Source organism: Boleophthalmus pectinirostris, unplaced genomic scaffold (genome assembly GCF_026225935.1).
Source record: "Boleophthalmus pectinirostris isolate CB_2022bp ecotype Guang Dong unplaced genomic scaffold, ASM2622593v1 HiC_scaffold_20, whole genome shotgun sequence".
NCBI classification, from domain to species: domain Eukaryota; kingdom Metazoa; phylum Chordata; class Actinopteri; order Gobiiformes; family Gobiidae; genus Boleophthalmus; species Boleophthalmus pectinirostris.
The window spans coordinates 32,855,339-32,870,976 of record NW_026571153.1 but is presented as its reverse complement, the minus strand read 5'-3'; the positions used below and the strand labels follow the sequence as shown (position 1 = coordinate 32,870,976).

General features: G+C 43.1%; 1 protein-coding gene across 1 annotated transcript; it reads right to left on the bottom strand.

Annotated features, from left to right (window-relative positions):
• Positions 1–442: 442 nt before the first annotated feature.
• On the bottom strand, positions 443–12,903 carry syt4 (synaptotagmin IV). The gene is given in 7 exon segments (XM_055156580.1): positions 443–581; positions 583–754; positions 2,123–2,240; positions 6,098–6,421; positions 8,369–8,602; positions 9,246–9,628; positions 12,750–12,903. Coding segments are annotated over 7 exon segments (1,404 nt in total). The 5' UTR covers positions 12,784–12,903.
• Positions 12,904–15,638: the final 2,735 nt, after the last annotated feature.

The following is a 15,638-nucleotide window of genomic DNA, read 5'->3' as shown; positions in this document are numbered from 1 at the left end:
CAGAACAGGGTCATGTGTGAACGAACCCAGACTGATTTTCCTGCATTTTTGATCTGGCAATTTCACAGGTAAATTGCCAGGATTATGCAAGAAGGCATGTGTGTGAATGAAGTTGGAAAATTGCCAGTATCTCAGCTTGGTTTCCTTGGTAACGAGCTTGGTTACCCTACTAACTTGCTAAGTGAGAGAGTGCAGTTAGACATATGCAGGTTAAGTGTGACCAGAGCTGACCCAGCAATGTTCTGGGACTGGGGCATGTGTTTTCTGGGATTTTCTACCCGGCAGTTTACTGGGACCTATGTGTGAATGGGGCTTTAGTTTAGTCATAGATGTGAGCCCCAGCCCCTCCCTCTCAGTCCCCGTCCAATGCCAGCTGCGGAGTTGTGAAAACCCGCCCCCTCATGTCCGGTTTCTCCTCTGATTGGTCGTCTCCAGAGGGGGTCTAGTCCTGGCTCATGGCGTGCCACTTAGCAATCTGGCGACGCGGGTGCTCACAGATCTCCCTCCAGTGCTCGCCGGGGGTCCCCGGGGAGGTGGTCCCGAGCAGCAGGCGTCCCAGGACTGGGGCAGGGGCTGCGGGGGTCTGAGTCCATCAGGAGCAGCTCCACACTGATGTCCCTGAGCTCCGGCTCCGAGGGCAGCTCAAACACAAAGAGCTCGTTGAAGACGGGGTTTGGAGAGCTCTTCTTCACGTGGGTCTTCTTCTTGCAGATGCGCTTCTTTCCGTGGAACATGTTCACCTTCACGAAGGGCTCTGCACAAGGGCACAGGAACAGATGTGGTTAGAGTCCAGATCCTCCTGCTCTACTTTGAACTTCTACTAATTCCACTAATTATACTTCTTAATTAAAAATACTCTTTTGTCTTAAAGCATTATTACGTGATGATGTCACTTCCAGGTCCAATCAGGAACTTCACAGCTGTTTTTTAACTCAGTTTTTGTTCCTTACTCATCAAACAAGAGTGATCTTTCAAAAGCGCATGTTTAACCATAAAAGTATATCCGATATGTAAATTATGTAGTAATGATTTAGATTAACAGGATTGCCGGTGTATAACTGCTGGTCTTTTAAACCTTATCTCTGGAGTAAGAAAGCTTTCAGAAATATTCGTGTGCATAGGACAGAAATCTGTGCATATTTTCTGTAGCTGAGCATAAAATAAATATTCATCAACTCTCGAATGAGTCCAGTTGTACATAAGATGTGTTGTGTGTATTTTATCCATCAGAATACGAATTGAAAAGTTACGACATCAAGAATTACAATCACCAAATGAAAATTTATGATTACGCTTTCTTCAGTACGAACATGAATTCACAGACGCGACTCGACTGTCAGAAATACATCATCACTTCACAGGCAGAAGAAACATTGATCGAGATGCCGGACTTTTGTGCTGCATGCAGACTGAACCAGGACTGAACCAGAACTAAACCAGGACTGAATCAGGACTGAACTAAGACTGAACCAGGACTGAACCAGGACTGAACCAAGACTAATTCCAGGACTGAACCAGAACTGAACCAGGACTGAACCAAGACTAATTCCAGGACTGAACCAGAACTGAACCAGGAGTAAACCAGAACTAATACCAGGACCAAACCGGGAATGATCCGAGGATTGAACCAGGACTGAACCAGAATTAGTAGTAATCTTGGACTTGACAGAGATAGGGAGAACCCAGAGCCCGTGGAGCAGGGTGTCCACAAAGCTTGAATGGGCACCCTATAGGCTATACAGGCACACCTTCGGGCCCACCCTGACACTCAGGCCTAGCTTAATCCTGGTTTAGTCCTGTTTTAGTCCTAGTTCAGTCCTGATTTAGTCCTGGTTCAGTCAGTCCGTATGCGGAGCAAAAGTGCGGCATCTCGATCGATGTTTCTTCATTACACTTAACAACTTTATTGACTTTACATGATCCTGGTGTTTTTATTTAGCTATTTTGTCTCGAAATTAAGACATGAACATTAAGACAGACCAGTCTGGTGCCTGCTTTCCTCGAGGTCTGTTAACATCAACAGCCTTGCTCCTGATTGGCTCTTTGGTTTCACGCTTTCCAAATATGGTCCCTGGTTGCAGATTATGTTCTCTCTGTATATACACATGGTCCTGGTCCGTACCTGTAGGTCGGTTGTCGGTGCGGGGCAGGTGGCGCGCCTTCAGGACCACCACACTCAGGGTGTTGGTGGTGGACTGGTAACACAGGGACAGGAGCAGCTCTCCTCGGCCTGAGGTCTTCTGAACAAAACACAAAACATACAGACATCTTTACATCGCCATCCTCCAAACAGCTACCGATAGGTTGCTTTCACTTGATATCAACACATTCTAGACTCTCTCTGGTTTAAACTGAGCTGGAGACAAGTCAAAAATTTCACGTGTGCAGATGAGTTGATCTGCTTTATGGTTCATATCTCTGTAATTACTAAGAAACAAAAAATGGCACAAAGTTCAGCCTCTTCTCTGTCAGTATATATAAACAAAAGTCAAATTATTTTTTTCACAGTCACCTCAAAAAGTGGTGCCATTTAACCCCAAAGACGTGATTGTTGTCAGGTTAAAGGACTTTGAGCCAGTAGAAAAACATGACAAGTTTGTGGAGCTGACCCCAAACAAGTCACGAGAAGGAAGGAAACAATTGTGGATCAGAAGTTTGGCGATTTCTTTCAAAAACAGTGAATCTCCCGCCCTCCATCTGAAATTATGGCATCATCAAATTCTCGAACATGAATGCAGTTTATTGGAGGGATTGGCAGTTCAATTCCCACGCAAATCAGTTGCTGCTGTGTCATTTTGCAAGTCAGTTTACCCATCATAACTGTGTGGAAATGTAGGTCAGTTAGTCAGTACAATATTTGAGTAAAATTTCGAAGTAGCAGCTAAATCAGTTCTTTCTGATCAGATTGTGTTGAAATAAACCTCATCTTAAAGTGTAACAAAGCCTCAGACAGAGCTGTGCCTTCAGTTTAGCATCACACCCCCACAGAATGTTGATGACACCAGTGGCAAAGTATCGCTAGCTAAATCTCAGTTTGTCTCTGTGCCACAACCTGACCCTCCTTCTTCACTTTGATGGATCTGTGTTGTGGTCAGATCTCTCTGTGTGTGTGAGTGTGTGTGTGTGCTGACTGCTCTCATCTCCACAGAGCAGAAAAACACCCACAATTTAATGAAGCACTAACTGCGCGTGGTTTAGTCCTAGTTTAGACCTGGTATAAACCTGGTGTAGTCCTGGTGTTGGGATTCACATGCACCAAATTCAATTGGAACACAAATCTGGAACATCCCATGGTCAAGGCCAGGACTAAACCAGGACTAGGACTGGACCAAAGCACGTCCCTTTACAGCAGATTCTCACCTGATAAATTCCTAGTATAGACCTGGTTTGATGCTTCAAGTCTAAGTCTATGTTTATATGATGACGGTCTGAACAGAAGACTCAAAAGTGGCGTTGTGTCTTCCCTTTTTATTCTGCATTTAGACGTGCGTTTTTGGGAGGAAATCTGTGTGCATACGATGAAGCAAAAGTGGTGGCTAGGTGGTGACGTTAGGTGGTGATGTATGTGACATAAACGCGTACACGACGTGAACAGATCTGACCAGAGTTTTGCGTCTTGGGCAGTGTAGATGGAAACACTACAGCGTAGGGTATTCAGCTTTTCCACTCTGGAGTGTGGTTTCAGATTTTTGCGTTTTTAAGCCCCAAAAATGCAGTCACTGTCCAAATGAAATGCACTTCCGATGAAATATTTTGTTGTTTTTACCCACAAGCGTCCTCGTGCAAACAGGCTTTAAGATGGCCATGTTTAGTGCTTCTTTAGTCCTGGTTTAGTCCTCGATTAATCCTTGTTGAAGCCTGGTATGGTCCAGTTAAGACTTGGTTTGATCTGGGTATCTTGGTTTAGACCTTGTTTAATCCTAGTTTAGACTTGGTTTAGACCTTGTTTAGACCTAGTTTAGACCTGGTTTAGTCCTAATTTAGACCTGGTTTAGTCCTAGTTTAGACCTGGTTTAGTCCTAGTTTAGACCTGGTTTAGTCCTGGTTAAACCTGGTTTAGTCCTGAGTTAAACCTGGTTCAGTCCTAGTTTAGAACTGGTTTAGTCCTACTTTAGTCCAGGTTTAATCCTAGTTTAGACCTGGTTTAATCTTAGTTTAAGACTGGTTTAGTCCTAATTAAGTCCTGGTTTAGTCCTAGTTTAAACCTGGTTTGGTCCTAGTTTAGGCCTGGTTTAGTCCTAGTTTAGTCCTGTTTTATCCTAGTTTAGACCTGGTTTAGTTCTGATTTAGTCCTGGTTTATTCCTAGTTTAGAATGGCTTGAAGACCATTCAGTCCTGATACATTCCTGGTTTAGTCCTGGATTAATCTGGTTTGGGTGATTTTTATTCCTAGATTAGTCCTGGGTAAAGCCTAGTTTAGGTCTGGTTTAGTCCTTGTTTAGACCTGGTTTAGTTCTGAGTCCTGTTCCTGTAAGCCCTGTGGGTAGATCAGATGGGGCAGTGTTGGGTTTCAGATCTATACCAGTGTATCTCTGACAGGAAATGCGCGCTCAGGTCCTGATTGGATTTCACATGAAGGTTCTGCAGCAAATGTACCTTTCCTCCCTCAACCATTCTCTTATTGTTTATGTTATTATTATTATTATTATTATTTTTTTTACAAATCATTTAAATTATGCCTTTTATTCTACTGTGTATTTTAATATTAATAAGAGCCACAGAGTGTAATTCATGACTGAGAATAGACTTCATTGGAATATTAATAACTCGCTAACCTCGCTTTCCCTCAGTGTAGGAGGGTGAATGCGACCTGGCCGTTCACACTGAAGTCACATGTCAAAAGACTGGATACGTATTGGTAGGAGCACATATCCAAGTGGCGTGGGTCACTTTAGAAAAAATCAGATCTGTGTCATTCAGAATGCCATTAAAAGATCAGATACAGGAGCATAGGGGCCAAAAAATCTGATTTGGGTCACTTCAGGCTGCAGTCTGAACGCAGTCTTAGTAGGCAATGTGGGTGGAGTGTTTTGACAAAAGACACAAGAGCATTGATCCAAGTGGATCTTTGGGAAATTATGATTAATATGCTTCATATTATGATGAAGAATACTAATATTAGTATATGAACTTGAAATACCCAGAGGAAACCTGCCCAGACACAGGGAGAACAAGCAAACTCCACACGGAAAGACCTGGGAATCAAACCTGTAACCTTTTTGCTGAAAAGTGCTACTCACTTAACCACTGAGATATTTTTGAGCAATAAAAACATTTGTAAATGAATAAATGCAAAGTGAATAAAGGCCACACTATGGAACATTCCAGACAATAAAGCAAAGCAATAACATCTCCATGGAGACAAGCATGTGATGAACCCCTCATCAGAAAAGTACATGCTGCATCTTTATGTCATGTTTGCAGTAGTAGGGTTCATCAAACATGAGTCTAAGGCCCTGTCCACACTAGTACATATTTGAGTTGTTTTCCTTGTGGATGCAGTGTTAGTCCACACTAATCCGAACGGCTCCAGAGACGGAACGATCTGGTGCCACCAGCTCCCACAAATTCATGAGTACGGATCTGATCCGGCACTGTGTAGACGCCTGAAAATGCTGATACACTGACGTAAGTCTATGCACCGAGAAGTAATTCACTGCCAAAACGCTAAGAGGCTAGAATATTCATGTATACAATTTATACATATGACCTGCCATGAACCATCTCCAACGCGACAAAAGCACAGAACAGAATCATCATCAGCAGAACACCCCTCTGTCATAGAAAAAACACTCCACTCCACTGAGTCGTGTCCTTTAGTCTGACAGAAGCTGAACCACATCAGTGCACAACAGCGAGCTGTTTTTTCAGCACTCAGTTTATGCAAATTAGCCATGTGGTTTTAAGTTTCGTTTCTGTAAAATGTAAAGAAATATGCACAAAACTGTGTGGATAGGTAAGACTTGTGGACACAGAAACGATGTGTCTGGATGCAAATCGTTTCTGATATGGTGATATAGTGATTTATTTCAGTGTAAACATAGCCTAACAATGGTAGAGGTGTATAGTTATTGTGAGTGTGTGTTGGCGTGGTTACCTTGCTGTCCTTCTTGATGATCTCTCGGCTCATGAGGACCTTGCCTTGGCTCAGGTCGATGCCGGTCAGAGGAACCAGGCTCTCCCCGATCACCTCGTCTCTAGAGAAGCGGTCGAAGCTGAGGACCACAAAGTGCAGGCTGAGCTGCTGGACACGTGTGTGGGTCAAACCGTAGAAGCTGAATGTCTCATCAAAGGCCGGGCTCAGGGTCTTCCTCAGCACACGGGTCTTCACGCGGTGCTTCTTCTCCGGCAGCAGGGTCAGCTTGATGTAGGGGTCAGAGGTCAGGGAGTGCTCATCTGTGGGAGTCAGGCCCTGGGCTTCCTGTGGCCGTGGATAAAGAAGACATGTTAGGCAGAGACATGCAAGAAGTCTATTTTAATCAAACACACACATAGACACACTTGACAAAGCAGAAGGAATGAGATGAGTCAGACAGGAAGTGACACTCCGCCCTTCTCTCACCTAATGGACACAAAAGCCTCTGAGAATATCAGATGATTCTACAGATCGTTATACAGATTACATTACAGTGGTTCATGTAACGTTATCACATAATCAATACTCCAGAACTGATCCAAACTACTACTGCAATGACACCCTCATGTGAAGTATTGATACTAAACGAAATCCTATACATAGAACAAAGTAGTACCTTTTAGAACTAATGCATGTATGAGTAACCCTTTATTATTATTCTGTCTACAGACTATTTAGAGCTAAATGTGTGTATTTCTAACACTGTATGTCATGTATTGTCTTTATTGTGTGTTCTGCAGATGTCAACAGTTTGTCTAAAACAAACTTCCCTCGGGAACAATAAAGTATATTGGATTTGATTTTGATCCTCTAAACCTCCAAATGCTCTGGTCCACCTCGTGATGTAGAAGCAGTAGTTTTTAAGCTAACAGCATCTTTTATTTTTTGTTCAGTAGAGATTGTCAATTCCAGATCTGAAATGATCCAAATGACTCTACTGGAGGTGCCTGGACAAAATAAGTGTATCTGAGCAAAATAAGTATTGCTTCAGTACATATATATTGAATAAGCAGCTCAAAATAAATCTGTATCTAGCATTTTATTGTCCAAGAATCTGAAAGTGTGTGATTGGCATGCTAGTTGTTAGCATTTCTGTGATTTCCATGAATCAGGTACAGCGTCATATCATGCTACAGTGCCATATTGTGGAGCTGACATCGCCATTAACATCATGACAACAAAGCGCGCAGGCTGTGGGCCCCTCCTATGGATATCTGCACATCACACTAGAGCAGAGCATTTTGCATCGAGATGAAAATGACTACATGATGCTGCCAAATCCTACATGTATCACAGATTAAGAAAATAACATTTAAAATGAGAGAAGGAAGTGTGTACATCACAGTGGGCGTGTACTGATGGTGGTGAAACTAGGAGAGTTTTGAAGATAATGAATTAATTAAAGATTCCTCAAACATGCACAAACCACTCTAATGCCAATTTCCAATGTAGAGTGAGTAAATGGTAAGGGTGTAATGGTACATGAATTTGTGCTGAACCGTTTCGGTACAGGACGCTTGGTTTGCTGTACATACTGAATGAATTCACAAAATTTGTGTTTACATTCCACCACTACATGTGCAGCTACATGGAAGGATTGGCTCTTTAATTTTCACAAGGAACTTGTGGGGCAGTGTTTCCCACAGCACTTTATAGTTAGGGCGGTTGTCTTGACAACAATTGCCCCCTGCCTTGACTACATCCCTCCTAACCACATGAATCCTCACAAAACTACAGTCGTCACTTTCACTTGCTGGAGACGTTGTAACTGCAGCAGATCTGCACTTACTGCAGACAATGTGGGCAAGTTGTTTTTTCTGGCCCAAAATATGAAGATTGAGTAAAAGTTCATGCTGGCACTGTTAGTGCTGCGCTTTATTTTTTGAACGTTTTTTTTTTTTTTTTTTTTTTTTCCTGTTTACAAGGAATTTATTTTTTATAATATTTCATACATTTGTTGCTTATTTGAGAATATTTTATTTAACTTATTAGTATTACCACACAGCACTTTGCATGTATTTTATGTTCCTGTTTGTATAATGTTAAAACAAATTGTTGGTTTAATAAACACACAATTGGTTTTGCATTTTGTTACATACTGTACCGAAAATGAACCAAACTGTGGCCTTAAAATCGAGGTACATACTGAACCGTGATTGTTGTGTACCGTTACACCCCTAGTAAATGGTGAGGGAAAACAACTCTAACATGGTTAAAAGCTCTGAAACAGACCTTAATGTGGACAATGAATGCCTTCTTCTCAGCCTGGTACTCCAGGGAGAAGTGCAGTGTCCCCAGCCCGCTGTCACGCTCCTCTGCTGGGGCCTTGTCCAGCATGGGTGTGGGGGCCTGGCTGGAGGTGGTGCTGGAGGGAGAGGCCGGCTCCCTGTGCTCTGTCACCCCAGGCTGAGTGAAGCCTGCGTGGGGAGAGGGCAGCTCCAGGTCTGGGGAGCTCCGGACCTTCTGCTGAGGGTAAGCGAAGTACCATTCAGTTAGATTTACTTGTGTAACGTTTGGAAAAAATAAATAAGCAAAAACATTTCTCATGCCATATAAGAGGCAGTTCTGGGGAGATGCAAGATACATACTGTGGCTTTAACTTAGTCTATTGTTTGCTAAAATTATATTCTTGTAAAATTGCAATTTTAGTATCAAGACAACATCACTGTGAACTGAATTGTGATTATTTTGTTCCAGCAAATATTCCAATTGATCCTTTGATCTAATGTCATCAACATTCCCTGGAGGTGTGATGCTAACTGAAAGCACTACTCTGTTAGATCAAGTCGTTGTTTTGCAAGTCTCAAGTCTTTGACCTCAAGTCCAAGTCAAGTCCCAAGTCAAATACAGGCAAGTCCAAGTCGAATTACTAGGTCATAAATACAAGTCAAGTTCACGTGCTTAGAGCTTCAAGTAATTTCAAGTCTTTAGATTTTTGCAATTTCTATGACTTTAAAGCTAAACTGTACTTAAAAAGTCCTAGTATATTTATATATGAGTATTTAGATTCACACCCTCAGGAGATGTTGATGAAGTAACAACAGCGTGTAGAACTCCCCCAGCGTGATGTCCCTGCAACATATCAACAGTCCCTCATGAGTGTCTTCACCTCTGCCCTCTGCTGGTGGTGGTGGTGGAAGGGTTTGGTGGTGAAGTTCCCGTTGAGGTCCCTCTTCTCAAGCTCCAGGTGCATGGAGGGCCTGGCGGTTCCTCCGGGGGTGGTGGCCTGTTTGGGGCTGTGGGGGCAGGAGGGGGCGTGGGTGTTGCCGTTGACGTCGGTCTTGGCTGGCTCGTGGGCGGAGGAGGCGGTCTTCTTGCCCCGCGTCAGGCTCTCCGGGTAGATGTCCACCCCCTTGAGCATGTGCACGAACTTGTACGGGGGGCTCTGGTGGGTCTTGGAGGTCTTGCGCTGGCAGCAGATCCAGGCGAAGGCGGAGACGGTGAAGACCAGGCCGAAGATGCTCACCAGAGCCACGCCAGCAGGGACTGCCACTGACAAACCAAAGAGGAGAATATTCATGCAGTGTGGGTTTAGGAAATTTAATGGGTGACTTTACTCAACTTTTTATTTTGAATTTTTTTAAAAGTGGGGTATAACACTTCTGATGGGTATTAACTGTTAACATATATTTAGATCACCATGTTACATTTTATTGTTTTGGAAATGCTATATTTGCCGAAAACACATTGTTTCTCATTAGAGTCTCCCCTCCCTTTGCTCCCTGCACTAAGTCATTCCCCCTTCAGAGCACTATGTATCCCACATCAGGTTTGTCAAGTTGCTCTGTATGTTGTTGTTGTTTTTTTTATATATGGCAATACAAACACTTGCAACTGTATAAATGTAAGACAGAAAAATGTAATACCCTACTCTGTGGAACAAAAGCTTACATGGTGCACCTTTAAAGCAGACATATAGTGCTTGTTTGTTCTCTGTAACAGGGCTTTTCAAATTGGGTGAATGTGAGTCTCTCTTTAGAGTAGGTGAGGACAGCCGAGGACCCCCTTGCCCAAAATCCCATCCACCTGCTCCCCCCACACAGGCCACAGAAGTAAATGCATCTTTTGTTTTCCCGGAAATTATGAGTTTCAGTAACAACTGATCATATATTTTTTTAATATTGTATTTTCATATATAAAAAAAAAAAAAATGCATTCATTAATTATTTTTGCAAAAGCAAATCATTTCCAGATTCATGCAGGCCTAATCGAGGTGACTTTCAACATCACTGAACATCAGTAGGACACAGGACTAAACCAGGTCTAAATCAGATCTAATCCAGGCCTATACCAGGACTAAACCAGGAATAAACCAGGAATAAATCCTTGAGAGAGAGGGAGAACACCGAGCCTGCAGAGCAGGGTGTCTGGAAAGCGTGATAGCCCTGTCACGTCTCCCCAGCGGCTCTTTGGTGTCTCCCAGGGGAGGAGGGCCTCACCTATTGAAAACCACTGCTCTATAGTTATAACCTCTGACCCCTGTGGATCATTCTATGTTATAATTTGGACAACTTAATATTAATCTAAAATGACTTAATGAAAAAAACAAGTGCGCTGAATTGTACTTCACAAAACTGCTGTGTCCAATGGAATCACAATAAAGCAGCACACATGCTGTGTGCCGCTCCTATGGATAACTGCACATCCCCATATCACAGGATTTTTTTTCATTTGTACCAAAATTACAACACAACGCTGCTGAATCCTACATGAGTGCGTACACCACAGTGGGCGTGTACTGGTGGAGCTGAAAATGAGCACTGATCAGAAAAATGGCATCTTGAAAACAAACGATGACTCAAACATACACGAATCACTCCAAATACAACTTCAGAGTGTAAATGGTGAGAAGAAACAACTATCACATGGTTAAAAGGTCATACAAGCTGATTTTGTTCGGTGGGACTGATTTGACTCTGCCTTCTGAGTCTGTGGCAGTAATCAGCCTGTATCTGATCTGAGTCTTGTGTTTATTCTCATTATCATCCTCATAATACTCGGTCACATTATCTGAGGCCTGACATTGCTTCAGGCTGACCACTTCCTCTGTAAACCCACTGACCACAGGATCACAGAGGCAGAAACCAGCGTCGTCCCAGCAACAACACTCAATCAATATCACATTTTCGCTGTACAATATAGTCCTGGTTCAGTCCAGGTTCAGTCCTGGTTTAGATCTGGTTTAATCCTGCTTTAGTCCTGGTTTAGTCTTGGTTTAGTCTTGGTTTAGTCTTGGTTTAGCCCTCTTTTATTCCTGGTTTAATCTTGGTTTAGCCTTGATTTAGTCCTGATTTAATCTTGGTTTAGTCCTGGTTTAATCTTGCTTTAGCCCTAGTTTATTCCTGGTTTAATCTTGCTTTAGCCCTAGTTTAGTTCTGGTTTAATCTTGGTTTAGTCTTGGTTTAATCTTGCTTTAGCCCTAGTTTAGCCCTGGTTTAATTCTGGTTTAGTCCTGGTTTAATCTTGGTTTAATCCTGGTTTAATCTTGGTTTAGTCCTTGTACAACCCTGTTTACTCCTAGTTCACTCCTCCTTGCACAGAATCTTACAATGAACCATAAAATCGAGATCACTATATTACTCAAACATGCACGGATGACGTCTAAAACCTCTTCGGGCATGTTTTTGATGTGTGAACACGGGAGAAAGCTCCAAAAATGTAATCTGCCCGTCTTTAAGCAACCAACATAATGAAATCATGCTTACATAAAACGATTCAAATGATCGAGCAACAAATCGATATACAAATCTTGACGGAATCACAAGTACAGGGTTTAAAAATTGAGTCCAAACAATCTATCCCCAAAAATGAGATGCTTTCCACCCCTGGAGCTCCTCGTACTGGGTGGAGCCGCCTCCCTCGACACGACACCGGCATCAGCACCACGGGGGACTCGACTCACCCCGGGTCCGCCCTCCCACCGCGATGCCCTTTGGCGTCGTTAAAAATCGATCCATCGGTCAATTAAACCAACCCATTTACGCATGCGCAACTGGTAAGCATTTTACGAAGCACAACCAGTTTTTTTTTGTTTTGTTTTTTTCAATTCTGGATTTTTCTCGAAGTTATTAACCCCGAAGAGGCCAATGTTACCAAACGATTTTACAGTACAGTAGTATCTTACATCGTGACGCGCATCCAACATCCAATCCGTTACGTCACGAGCGTAATCCTGCATTTTAAAGGCTATTCCTCACTAACAAAATGAACATATGTACCTCATGAACGATCTCTCTCTTTTCTTAAGGACATCGTAGCCAATATTAGGCCAAAATGATGTAAAGCTCTCCTCTCCAGTTTGTTAACCGCAGGAAATCCGCAAATTTACCATTAATTTAACATTCTTATTAGTGACAAAATCCAATATTCTGCTATTTTTATCCAGCCACACAACATCTGCAGATTAACAACAGCCAGGCATTATGGGAGCCAACTGCGTATAATGTTATGATGTCATCTAAACCCTAGCGACCCATAATTAACATGAAGAATATTTAGGTTTTTAGTGTCATTCTGTCGATCATTTGCGCGTTTTTAGTCCTTTTCCCACATCCAAACCCAGACACGAACGAACCACCACAAGAAAAAACGTGAGAGAATCGTGGTTCCTTACCGATCTGCGCCCCTTCTACCACCATCGGAGCCATGTTCGCTGTCCGAGGTACTGAATCCCTCCGCTGGAACGATCCCCTTCTTTCGTTCGTTCGTTTGTCGGTGTTTTAGTTCCTTTTACGCTCCCGTACGTGCGTCGCGTTTCAACGTTTTGTCTGTTTTGTGGGACGATGGAGAACCTTCGCGGTGTGTCGGATGCCGCTGTCTGGCTGCGCGCTCGTCTGTGTCTCGGTGCTGTGTGTGCGCGGAGGAGAGCAGGGACACGCCCGCCGTCTCCCCACCCAGTCATGCAGCCTGTAATAAAACTAGAGGCACCGTCGTCATGGCAACTTGTGAAAACTCGACATCCAGCGCCATGTTTGGACTGTAAGACTATATACAAGAACGCATGCTGGATTTTTTTAAAGGTGCATTTTCACAGTATGGTTAGGTTAGGCTGCTTTATTCGTACCCGTCGGTAAATTTGTTTTGCTGATTCGAGATGCATACGAGATGGAGTTACGTAATCAGAGTACAAATTATGAGTAACTGTATTCAGTTACAGTTACTGTTGTAATGAGTGGTAATTGGATTACAGTTACTTTGTTGAAATAAATGGATTACACAGAGGTATTTTCCTGTTTTCACATTTTAATTCCACTCCGAACACTAAACCAGGACTAAACCAGGACTAAACCAGGACTAAACCAAGTCTAAACCAGGACTAAACCAGGTCTAAACCAGGACTAAACCAGGTCTAAACCAGGACTAAACCAAGTCTAAACCAGGACTAAACCAGGTCTAAACCAGGACTAAACCAGGTCTAAAACCAGGAACTAAACCAGGACTAAACCAGGACTAAACCAGGTCTAAACCAGGACTAAAACCAGGACTAAACCAGGACTAAAACCAGGACTAAACCAGGTCTAAACCAGGACTAAACCAGGTCTAAACCAGGACTAAACCAGGTCTAAACCAGAACTAAACCAGGACTAAACCAGAACTAAACCAGGACTAAACCAGAACTAAACCAGGACTAAACCAGGACTAAACCAGGACTAAACCAGGACTAAAACCAGGACTAAACCAGGTCTAAAGCAGGATTTAACAGGACTAAACCACGCCTCTCGGACCATGTCTCCTCGTCTTCAATAATATTTTTAATCTGGTTAAGGAAAGACTTGGCCTTTTCATTTTCTTTTATCAGACAAAACATTTAAGTGAAGATTTCCTCGTCTTTGCTTCTCTACAGCAAATCAAATAATCCAAAGTATTCAGATTACGTTACTCACTTTAAGTAACTTAATGGATTCTGTTACAAACTACTTTTTGGGGTATGTAATCTGTAATCTGTAGGGGAATACATTTTAAAAGTAACCTTCCCAACACTGACTACGACGTACTAAACGCCAGGGAGAAGAGGTGAGTTTTCAGTCTCGTCTTAAACTGAGTCTTTGTCATTTTATCAAGTCAAGTCTCAAGTTCTAAAAATAGTGACTCAAGTCTGACTCGAATCCAAATCATGACTCGCAAGTCCCCGCCTCTGCTTCCTACAGTCACAAGATGGCCGTGTCTTTCCAGCCTTCTATGAACACTTTTCTCTCCTCTCCCTTCGTTCCCTCTCTTCCTCCAGTCCTTATTTGTCGGTGATGTGTGCGCCCTTCCCCCCCTCCCCTCCGGTAATAACGCTGAGCTCATCCGCTGACGCCGCCCGTGACGCAGGGGACGGGGAGGAGGGGACGGTGGGGGGAGATGTCAGGCTTTACACGGGCGTTGTTGTTGTTGTTGTTGTTGTTGTCGTACCGTGCACATCTGGATGTTTATTGTGATGCGTGCAAGACTGAACTAAGACTGAACCAACATCAAACTAAGACTGGACCAAGACTGAACCAGATTCAAACCAAGACTGGACCAGGACTGAACCAGATTCAAACCAAGACTGAACCAGGACTGAACCAGCATCAAACCAAGACTGAACCAGGACTGAACCAGATTCAAACCAAGACTGAACCAGATTCAAACCAAGACTTGACCAGGACTGAACCAGATTCAAACCAAGACTGAACCAGATTCATACCAAGACTGGATCAGGACTGAACCAGAACTGAACAAAGATTAATCTAGGGTTGAACCAAGAAGAAATCAGGATCAAATCACAACGGTACCAGGGTTAAATAAGGGCTGAAACAAGATTAGAACATAACCAGAACTAAACCCAGACTAAGCAGGACAATAGGGTTGAACCAAGACTAAATCAGAATTAAACCAAGCCTGAACTAGGGCTGAAAAAGGGCTGATCCAAGATGGAACCAGGACTTAACCAGAACTCAACCCGGACTAAGCAGGACTGGACCAGGGTAGTAGTTGAACAGGAATAACCCAGACCTTAAGAGAAGTACACTGCCCCACACTGACCTCTAGTGGTTGTCCTTACACATGATTTTCTTTGCCAAGTAAAGTCTAATAACATCCAAAGGAATAATAATAATAATAATAATAATAATAATAATAATAATAATAATAATAAATATAGCCGCAACCGGCGATGATTGGCCCTCGCTCGAGCCTATGCCACGCCCACGCCACGCCCCACCCCAGCCACGCAGAGCCCTGCACATGCCGTAACCCACGAATGCACATTAGCCCTTGCCCTAACTCCTAAATTAACACTAACTCCTTTACATGAACACCGAACCCTACTTGAACTCCTACCTGTAGCCCTAACCCTGGGCCTAAAATTAATGCTAGCCCTAACCCAAACCCAAAACCAAACCCTAGCCCTAACCCGAACTCCAAACCCTAGCCTTACCCCTAACCTAACCCTAACCCCTAATCTTAACCGAACCCTTCCCCTTTTTCCTCAATTTCTGTATGTGTTCTTTTTTTTTTTTTAAACCAAGATGGCAGACTT